This window comes from Plodia interpunctella, chromosome 8 (genome assembly GCF_027563975.2).
Source record: "Plodia interpunctella isolate USDA-ARS_2022_Savannah chromosome 8, ilPloInte3.2, whole genome shotgun sequence".
Taxonomy (NCBI): domain Eukaryota; kingdom Metazoa; phylum Arthropoda; class Insecta; order Lepidoptera; family Pyralidae; genus Plodia; species Plodia interpunctella.
Genome location: NC_071301.1, coordinates 5,639,050 through 5,649,912, shown reverse-complemented (window position 1 = coordinate 5,649,912; position 10,863 = coordinate 5,639,050). Strand labels below are relative to the sequence as shown.

The 10,863-nt window shown below is 34.9% G+C and overlaps 1 protein-coding gene across 3 annotated transcripts; it reads right to left on the bottom strand.

Moving 5' to 3' along the window:
- Positions 1 to 1,188: 1,188 nt before the first annotated feature.
- Diap1 (Death-associated inhibitor of apoptosis 1) lies at positions 1,189 to 10,400 on the bottom strand. 3 transcript variants are annotated; one of them, XM_053748923.2, is made up of 2 exons: positions 10,102 to 10,400; positions 1,189 to 4,369 (listed from the first exon to the last, which is right to left on the bottom strand). In XM_053748923.2, the coding sequence occupies exons 1-2, from the start codon at positions 10,253 to 10,255 to the stop codon at positions 3,327 to 3,329; spliced, it is 1,197 nt and encodes a 398-aa protein (XP_053604898.1). In that variant the 5' UTR covers positions 10,256 to 10,400; the 3' UTR covers positions 1,189 to 3,326. The 3 variants fall into 3 exon arrangements, with proteins under 3 accessions (XP_053604898.1, XP_053604900.1, XP_053604899.1); XM_053748925.1 differs by lacking the exon at positions 10,102 to 10,400 and adding an exon at positions 8,486 to 8,712; XM_053748924.2 differs by lacking the exon at positions 10,102 to 10,400 and adding an exon at positions 4,996 to 5,188.
- Between the last annotated feature and the right edge of the window lie 463 nt (positions 10,401 to 10,863).

Here is a 10,863-nt window from a genome sequence, read left to right as displayed (position 1 = left end):
ACTTTCAACATCTGGTTGCGCGGTCTATTGTCTGCGTTCGGAGCTAAAGGGACGTCCTTTCGCGACGGCTACTCGGTCGAGACTCTCAACTAAAAGTAAGTACTTATTGTAAAAAAAAATACTTTCTTCATCAATTCATGTGGTTACAGTACATGTAATCAAATCAAAAATCAATGTAATGAAACTCTTACTAGAATCTTCTTTCTAAGTTATCAGAATTAAAAGATTCATTCGAAAAGAGACAGAGATATGAGATATGAGACTTGCATACCATCTTCTGTTGTTTCAATACAAAGAAATAATTTAATAATAAAAATCAATTAAAACTTTAGCAATTGCCAATATTGAAATAGAACAATAGCTTAATTGCATTTGAAACTACATTCTCATGCCGCGCTGCTCTGTTAAAATAGAAATATTTTTTAAATACTTATTTTTAATTAAAAATGCATTCCGCGATCACAGCAACAAAGGCCCCGCTGCGTGCCGTCTCCTAGTCAACTAAGAACAAAATTCATGACCAAATGATGCGTTGATTTTATGATCGCTTTTGTAATGGTAATGGCCTTTATCGTTTGTTCAACTAGTTTTTATGAACGCATTAGAGCTTCTGCTCTTGTACCTCGGCAGCAGGGTACGCGCGGGCAAGACTTTTATATCGTACTGTGACATCTACCACGACACATGCACAACGACGCAGATGTAAAAAAGCCGACCAAACGCAACGAATAACAAGCCACATAAGTGATCCACGACTCTACGAACAGAAGGCACTACGGTCGACTCGCTACCTAGAAGCTAACACGCCTAGACCGCGCAGACAGTGCGTTTTCGATTGGAAGCATATACACAACTTCCGACATGACGTCGGAACCGTGCGGTTCCCCAGGCGCAACATCTATTCTGGTGGGAAGATCTTCCCTTTGTGGCGGTCGAGCATCACCTAGCTCCCGCTACAGTACTATCGAATTAGTACCATGCGAATTCCTTTATAACACTTCATCTGTTAGTTTTATTTTGACAGACTGTTTAGGCAAATAATATGTGTTATTTTTAAGTGACTTCGAAAAAACAAGAAGCCAGGTTCTCAATTAGTCGCGATTTTTATTTTGATTTAATATAGATAAAGGTTTCAGGTAAATTCGATAAGCACAAGTTGAGAATGTTGATGTATAAATGAAAAAACAATGATATTAAAAATCTGTTTTTATTTTATAATTACATATTTCTAACAATTATAATAACCTATGTAAAATGTGTAATTTGAGTTTTATCTTTTTTATACATATATTTTTCCTTTTACTGAAAATTGTTCACTGATTGGTACGAATACATACATTTTTTATTTAAGAAAAGCCAGACAGTATATTTTTCGTAAGGGCAATTTTTCGCAATTGCATAGGTAAACTACGTAATATTTTTGTAATACCATCGTATGCTACATTATTTTACGACTGCTACATTATGTTACTACTGATATTTGCAACGACAAATACACATCGATTGAATTTCTCCAGTTTCCTATGGATACATAAAATAATCAGACATTTGTTTGATTTAGAAATCATAGTTTTTTTAAGGATAATAACTATGTTGCATTAAAATCTAATTGGTGGTGACTCAAACATTTCCTTTGTCCCGGAAGGCACACTATAGCAAAAAAAAAAGATAAATGCAGTCTTATTTTTAAACGAAGATTATATAGTATTCGTAGAATTATACTTGGAACTCAACAATTCCAATTTGGGTAAGTTATCTACAAATTTGAGGCGTTTTCTAGGTAATTTCTACCGGTACAATGCCCGGAATCAAATGCCAATCTTCATATAATAAGACTATATGAAGGTGCCGACTTTGTAAGATGTCACAGTTTCGCCAGAGCCCCGTTCGTTTTCTAGCAGGGTGCACCGTTTGCAGGTGAGGTTGACTTTGACCCGTGGCTCGTAGTTGGGACACTTACACCCCATTCAAGTAAATAAACACAAAGAGACAAAATTCCTAAATCAAACAATGTCACATGCAACGTTTTACACAAACAAACCATAACAAAAACATTACAACTGTGAAAGTGATTATCAATGCGCTTGGAAATTTAATTTGCTGAGATCCCATAGTTTGGCAAAATTTATTAATTCTGTCATTTAATGTCAACACAGCAAATAGTGTTCAGGACAATCCAAATGAAATGTGTGATCCATTGTAAACCACAAAAAAAAAGTTTCATTAAAGAATTATATGTTATTAGATTTTATGTTTTTTAAGAATTAAACGGACTCATTTTAAATTGGAACTATTTCCAAAAATATGGATATGCAACAAAAATGAATGTTAGTTTACCTATAAATTGCAAACATCACAAACTAAATTTATTAAATCTGTCTATTGCACTATTATTAATGTGATAATGTACAATATTAGAAATATTTTTCCAATGCTTTGCAAAATAAGTAGAATTGTTTATAAAAGTACAGTTGATCAGTCTTATTGTTATATATCTATTCTAAAAGTACAACTTTGGCAAGCTATCTTAAGCCTGAAGTTAGCTTGCAAAGCGATTTTAGATAGGTCTACTTAATTCACTGCATTGGTGTAATTTTAATATTATACACATAAATTATGACAATGGAACAATACTTAAATTGCCATCGAAATAATATCTAGCATAGGAAATAATTTACAAATATATATTTACATAATATTACACATACATTTACAATTTGAATCATAAATAATTTAAAAACACCTCAATAATTTATATATTATTTTTATTTTTCTCAATATTAATCATGTACTACTCACTGATCCCTATATTTCAATTCTGTGATATTTATTTACATGAGCTTGTATTTATAGAAAATTAATTATTGGTTAAAAATATAGTACAGTCATTTCACATTTTGCTGTCACAAAAATTAACCTTGTCGGAATTTCGCCATTGAGTCGATAACATTAATTTAGCCCTAATTTCACTTCAAAATTTGCGATTTTTAAATTAATTAATGCCTGCCAAAATCGATATTTTTGTTCCATCGACATAATTAGAATGTTTAGATAAAATATAAGTGAGGTAAATTTATTAAGAACGATTTTGTTAAAAAAATGAAATCTACCTGTTATTGTTAATGCACCACAATCAAAAGTGCTCTGCAAAGTTGGCACGCGAAAAATAGAGCTATCAATTTAATAGTCAATTAAATTCTCATTTGCCAAGTAGAAGCTAAATCATTGACATGAAGAATTACAATTATATTAAATCACAGTGTACCTTTTGATTGATTACATATGGTTTCAGCACATGTAAGCAAGGGGAAATTAGTCAAGAGGACTCAAGAGAAGTATAGCCGCAAAGTATTTAGGATATCTGCACGACACAAAGGACATTTATCAGTAGATAATGCACATTTAGCACAAGCTATTACATGACCGCACGGTACAAAGCAGATATTTCTTTCTTCTTCATAACATATTTTACATATTTTTGAATCTGCTAAAGGTTTTCCTTCTTCGCTCGAATTACTTTTTTCCGACGTTGCGGCCGTGACTGTTGTAGTTGCTGTTGCTGTCGGAGCTGATGTCGATGCGGTCTCATCCTTCGCTTCCGACTCTGCGGCAGCAGAATCAGCTAACACCTTTTTCACATAATCGCGTCCTTTTACTAGGTATACGTAGTAACAACGGTCAAACCAACGGGCATGCTGCTCCCACGGTACGTCATCCTTTTCCCAGTCTTTGAGTCCTCCGTCACAGTAATAACACTTGGTCTTGTCGCCTTGGCCGGTGTAATAAAAGCCGGCCTCGGCTAAATCTTCTGGTTTCTGGGGCATACTACGAGGCCAGTCTTTAAAGGTGCGCAACCTGGCCGCGATGTTTGCGTATTCCGGATGGGCGGGACTTGGTCTCCCGGGGGTCGCAAGCGGTATGCGTGGACCACATTCATCTCGTCCGTTCGTGGAAGGTGTAGACCCGGGAACGTTACCAGCACTATTCTGTTTACGTAACAGAGGACACTGTGGCGCCCATCGCTGATGATCTTTGGCTGGATCGTCGCCCTCCATCCACCGCATAATCTCCACTTTGCAAAAAGCACATCTCACTTCGTCATTTTTCCCCAAATAGTAAAAACCGTTTCTAGCTAGTTTTTGTGGCGAAAGAAATGGTACAGGCCAGTTAACAAATGTTTTTAAGCGTTCATCTTCTCTCCGTAAATCTACGTCTTGTAGCGTGCATGTATCCCGGTTATCAATCTTGTCTAGCGATGGAGTGTTCAAAGTTGATGAAGACGGCGACGGCAGGCCACCATTGGCCAGTTTCGACTCGCATTGATGATTCTTGAAAGCTAGCAGGTTTGGCTTTGGTGCATTTGATGCAACTGTAAAAAAAGAAAATCTTCGATTAGATAATTTGTAATATCAACTAGCAACAAGATTTTAGAGCTTCATTTTTATAGTAGTAAGTAAATGGTATGGGATGGGACAAGTTGATAATGGTGGTAACTAAACAGGTGTTGGCTTTCTGTTATACAAAAGGATGAACAGAGTGACGAACGTTCCACAGTTGAGTTCCCATAACAAGTCCTCGGGCGGCCGGCCGACCTGGCTGGCTGCGTCATCGACATTCCATTCCCCGTCTAACGTCTCTCCCCTCTACCAGTGCACTCAGTACGCATGCACTTATTTCAACCCACAATATATATTTTTTTATTTTAATTCAAAAATGATCCAAGCAAAACAAAAACATCACAACAACTTCAATAACAAGTTGATTGCAAAATAGCTTCGTAAACAAAATCAATGAAGCTACGCTTTCCCATTTATCTTCTCACCATCATTAAAAAACTTGTTTTTTGTTTAGAAGTAAGATATTTATCTTAATTGTATATTGATCAATAAAACAATCATCGATGTGTTTGACGCATAACTAAACTTATCTGAGAACAGTTTAGAAGCATTTTGTGTTAGCGTAATGGCCGCTGATAGTACACCGATCGATAATTACCATTTCTGTAGTTTGTATCGACCAGGAGAGGCATTTCGACTAGTATAGCATTGAATTTTTCACTACCCACAGAACTATTTTCATTGCAACCAATGTTTTCCACTATTTTCACTTTGATAATCCGTTTTAGTTATATAAATATCGCGAATTAAACAACTGCATTGAAGCATCGCAAGCTTCACGTTTGCTCTTTCGGCTGACTCTGTACGCAATGACCACCCCAATGCGCCTGCGTAAATATAAAAGAGGGTCCTTATTGCTGTATATGCTAGCTAAGGGTGCACCGATGGCACAGCTGTGTTATGGTTGTAATTATTATTACGAAAAAGCATGCCATTGGCACATTCATACGACCATGTAGCGTAGGTATACCTAGCCAAAATGCTATGGAGTACCTATCTTGTAAGAAACAAAGTGATTGCATGATATACCTATATTGCTATAATTTTGACGGCAATGAAGAAAGTTGCTGGCATTCTTCTTAAGACAAATAGGTGTATTAAGGTTAACGCAAAAGATTTGGCAATTTGTTTAAATTATTTAATATTTAAAACGATCGACTACGGGGGTCTACATATGCCACATTTAATGGTGACAGATGTTAATTGCAGACCACCGGAGTGTACGGTATTGTCTGGATCATAAGGGTCTTTTCTGTACAAGCTAAAGAGGCGTAGGGCCGTCGCGGGAGATGTAGTTCTCAATCAGGCTAGCGTCTAAGGCGGCGTTGCCGCGCCGTTCGCCTCCAGTCCGATTTCATTCATATTTGAGATGCGCTGTTGCCGTCTCCAGCGGAAACCGCGACCACACAACGTAAAGAGGGCCTATGGAATGTGGCAGTACTGCTGGGCGGGTCTAACGCCAAATAAAAAAGTACTTGCATGGAATGCGGACAGAAAGTACTTACCTACCTACATAAGGGCAATGTTTTCGTTACTACGTTATTATAAAAGTATGTGGCATTATCGTTTTTAAGAATTGTTGATGTTTGTGAAGTAGATATTGATTGAGATAACTTTGTGGTATTTTAAATGACAACTCCAATAGGGCTTCTATGAATTCTAATCAAATTGATTAGGTAGGTACTTACAGACGTTCAGATAATGGATTTTATTAAAAAAGAAAACTAAAAGATTACTGGCAGGGACTACGTAAGATAATTTAAGTGTAGCAAGAACAAAAGATCGACTCTGAAAAACAAAACAGAACCCCGGTTCAAGGTTTACAACGCGCATTCGCCGCCGCAAAGAGAAAATGAAATTCAGCATTATGTCGGAGTTGCGAGAGGCGGCGCCCCGAGTACAGCGTGGGGAAGGGGCCGGGACCGAGTTCTCATGCAATGGGGGGTCTGCTCCGACGATCGGCTTTCAAATTCCAATGCCTCGCTTATAGCGCCTACGCGCTAGTTAGACCATATCTACAGTGAGGGATTTCAGCCAGTTATAGGTACCTGAACTAGGCTATTTATAAGATGGCAAGTTGGTACCTACCTATTTAAAACTCAGATAGTAAATCTATCTATGAATGAATGTAACTTTTGATATAAAACGTCCTAAACAAACAAACGTTATGCGATAAAGCTGAAAAAATAAACCAAAGTAGGGAACACTGCGTCGGTCTACGGCCGGAAATTGTTTCAGCGGAAGTGAAACATCCGCCAGATGGGCGTACAGTACATTCATGTGGACGGCATTTTTTATAGTATAAAAAACGACATTTTATGGCTTGTGTTATGAGAATCCTTCCATTGACAAAATTCGAATGCCATTTCTACCTATTAACATTTCAAATCAAAGGCAGAATTGTGTATCCCTCGAATATAGAATAGAAAATTTTGAAATAATACCTTCAGATAGGTACCTTAACTAGTATAGTTATGAGGTAAATGGAAAAATGGTCAATAACGAAACTTGTTGTTTATCTCTCATCCGTCAATATACCGCTATCACGTTCTATTATCCTATTGAAGTTACCTATTATATTATATTTATTGGAATGTAGTGTAACAATGCCAAAGCAGCAATACGTTTTTAATTTTATTACCATGCAAAAAATGTCTCCAGCTACAAAGATTTCCACACTGCGCAAATAGATGGCGCTAATGGTTTTAAAATGTTCACTTCACTGAATTCTAATTTATAAGCCGGGAAGCCTTTCCACCAGTATGATTTTTCATGTCTGTGAACTTAATAACATACCTACATACATGTATTCTACAATCAAGGATGCTATCTTGATCATGCCTTTTACTTAGCAAAAAAAATATATTCAAATATTATTAGAATTCAATTTACATTGTGTTGAATATTAAAAAAAAAACAAATAACTAACTTTATAGGTATCTGAACAAACAAAACAAGTAAGTCTTATTAATAAACTAAAATTTGGAGGTCATAGCATTGAGGCTCCAATTGGGTAATGCATTGGCATTACGGCTACCAAGAACTTTGTTACTCTTAACTGAAGAAAAAAAATCATGAACCTAGATAACATAGAAGACAAAAAATAATGTTTAAAAAAAGTCTTATCCACTTTCCTTGAGTAAGTAGGTATTCAGATTCATTTGCTCATTTTATCATGAAATATCTTTTAAAATATATTAATAAATACTCACAGAATTTAGTTAAATAACAAAATCTTACAAAAGCACAGTATAAGGGGTAAATTTCATAACTTTAGGAAGATTGTAAATTTTCAGGCCTTTGAGTATAACAAAGTACCTAATTATTTATTCTTAAACTATAGGTAATAAGAAACACGCTAGATGGCGTTACCAGTAGCAAGATGTTACCTAGGTACATACCCAATTAATCAATATGCCTTTATGCCTTACTATAATTTTATTTGTCAGTCACAAATTTACATTTTGGTCCTAAATCTGATATCGTACTGATAAAAATAATTAAAACAAATTAATTTCCTAGGGTGTATGTTCAGAAATTCAGATCTAAATTCAAATATAGGCAGGAAGGTACCTAAAAATGTAGGTATATAACAATGAATTGATTATTATATATATACCTAGGTACTTGTTGATGTGACTAGGAAAGACATTTAATTTTTGTTACAAATTTATTTTTTTTTAATTTAAATTACCAAACAATTAAACTTAAGTAGGTAGTCAAATTACTTACCTAATAGCAATATGATAGGCAAAACATGATTATAGCTCAAATCATGAATGGTTAGATTTTTTGCTTTTAGTAAATAGATATATATTACTATATATGTTCTACATCAAAACTGATCTAATAACAAGTATGTGGGTAGCTTTGTAATTTAGCGCCAATTCGTAACATGAGGAGAAATCGATTACCTACATAGACAGTGATGGTAGATTCAACACGCACATGTGTAAAATTCAAGAACATCACGATATTTAGTTTAGTACTATAAAAGTAAAATTGATAAAGCAAACAATGACGTACAACTGTTCTAATTTTAAACATATGTTGAGGAAAATTCTCATACAAGTGCGTTGGTTAGTTACCTGTCACTGAATCCATCATTATAGCAATCCCAAAAGCCGATTATCGATACAGCATATATTCTGTTTCCACTTTGTCAATTACACAATCCACAACTGTTTCCAAACATCAAACAAAAACAGAAATCATCGCACAGGCTTTCAATGGGCACTACACTTGGTTTGACAGTTCCGTCTGACATGAGCACGCTCGAAATCGCGACTGCCTTGCCTGCTGCCTTGTTGGAATGCGTCTGGGTTGCCAGTTTATTGATCCATTTTTGTATGGTGCGAGTTCAGTTTGGCAAACATTTAAAAATTGATTATTATTTGGATCAAGAATTATATGCAATTTTAGCACTAACATCGTGTTATATGTGTTTCATTGGCGATGTTTTTTTCGTTACTCTATTTTACAAAATCGTGTGTTTGTTTGAAAACAAAAGTAACTTTTCCCTGTCGTTTAGTTTATTTTTCTACATATTTAAATATGTAGAGAAATAAATATTTGATTGTTTTTAAATACCATCGTCATAGACCCTATAGAATAGATAAACTTTGTCTTACACAAATTGTCAATGTTATATTCACACATATAAAATAAGCAGAATGGTGTTAGGTACATAATGAGTGTAGGTATCGTTTTTTCACTCACTAGTTGATGCCACTTGTTGCATTTGCTGTTCTTTACTATGGCAGATTTTTTAAAAAGCCCGCGCACATCCTTTTTGAAATCTGTGTAAAGCATTGTTCAATTTTTCTTTATAATTAAACTTTACTCTAAACAAGCGCCTCTAACGGTGACTTGAACTCCATTAAGTATTGGATTACAATCCTGTGACTAGTAATGGTGTCACCATTATAATGTGCAAAAATACATATTTATTTACTTGTGTTGAATGAAGAGGACATTTTTTCTGTTTTTTTTTTGTTTATGCACATTTGTTCATAAACACGAAAAAGGTGAATAAAATTTGAAAACAGCTAAAAGTGTACAAATTTTGTGAATGCTTTCTGGCAACCCTAAAATGTAATGTGACTGTGTGTGTTGCAAGTAATTGTGAATTGGTAATAGTAGTGGCGTAGCAACTCGGGCATTCTCAGGCGCCGCCAGCGCCAACCCGACGACGACTCTGTCTAGTGGGGAAGAGACAGGGCCCCGGGCCTTCGTACTTTAGGGGCCATGCAAAAATCTTATATTACCGTCACGAAATTATTACTATAATTTACAGTTTCTACAGAGGTACGGCGATTTTACTAAGTTCAACCAATAAAACCGTAAATTTTAATTATGTTTTCGGGTTTCATGTTAGGTACCTTATAGGTATTATATATACAATATCTACGTAAACAGGGTGGTGACCATGTCATAATGATAACTGGTTTCTATTATTACGTGGAAAAGAGTTTTTATAATCAATCCAAGTAAATAATATGAATGTGAAGCAGTTAGAATCTAGTTGTAAGTACCTATTTTGTGTTTTTTTTTTATTTCTATTTAAATTAAAATGAGTTTTAAAGTATTAAGTATCTACTACATTGAAATATTGTACTTTCATTATTATTGACAGTCAAATTGAGTATTTCCACTTCATTTCTATTCACTTTACTATTGAAAATAATCAAATCAATTTACTTACATTGTGTTATTTCATCCGTTCTTTCTTTTTTTTCAGGAGAAGTCTTTCTTGATTTCTCCTTCTTTGATTTTTTTTCCATAGGATTTATATCATCCACATTCACTACTTTATCGTTTTTAACGAAACTATGGATTTTATTTTTAATTTTGAACATAACTTGGAACTTTGGATATTTACTTTAAAGATAAGATAGAGAAAGATAAGATAAACTGCGTAAGGAAAATTATTTTCCTTAAAGTTCATCTATATCCACGGACATCGCGTATAGTTTCAACGACGCACGATTTGCAATGGCAGTAGAAAAGGTATTCTTGCATTATTAAGCGCAATAATCTAATCATGACTATGACATAGTATCTACCCACTTACGTATCTATGAAAAGGCTGATAAACTGATATACATGTTAGCTACAGTACTAAGGGTGTTGGAAAATTACAATACTAGCTACTTAATGTCACCATCTATTTCATAGACCAATACTTGCTTAGTTGGTAGTTTTAGTTCACTAGTGTGTATGCGACTACCTGCCACTAGATCGTAAAAGTCATGTCGGATGCCTTTAGGCGACTTGAATAAAATCTCACACCAATGTTAGTAATAACACACTCGATATGATGATGATGATGAATGTCACAAGGAAAGTGTCCTTCGGCGTGATTGCTAGTTTTACTTTTTACAATTTAAATTGTAAAAAGATACTTAAAACTTATTTGTTACTGTTGTTTCTGGGTTTCAGCTATTATATTCTTTCCTATTTATTC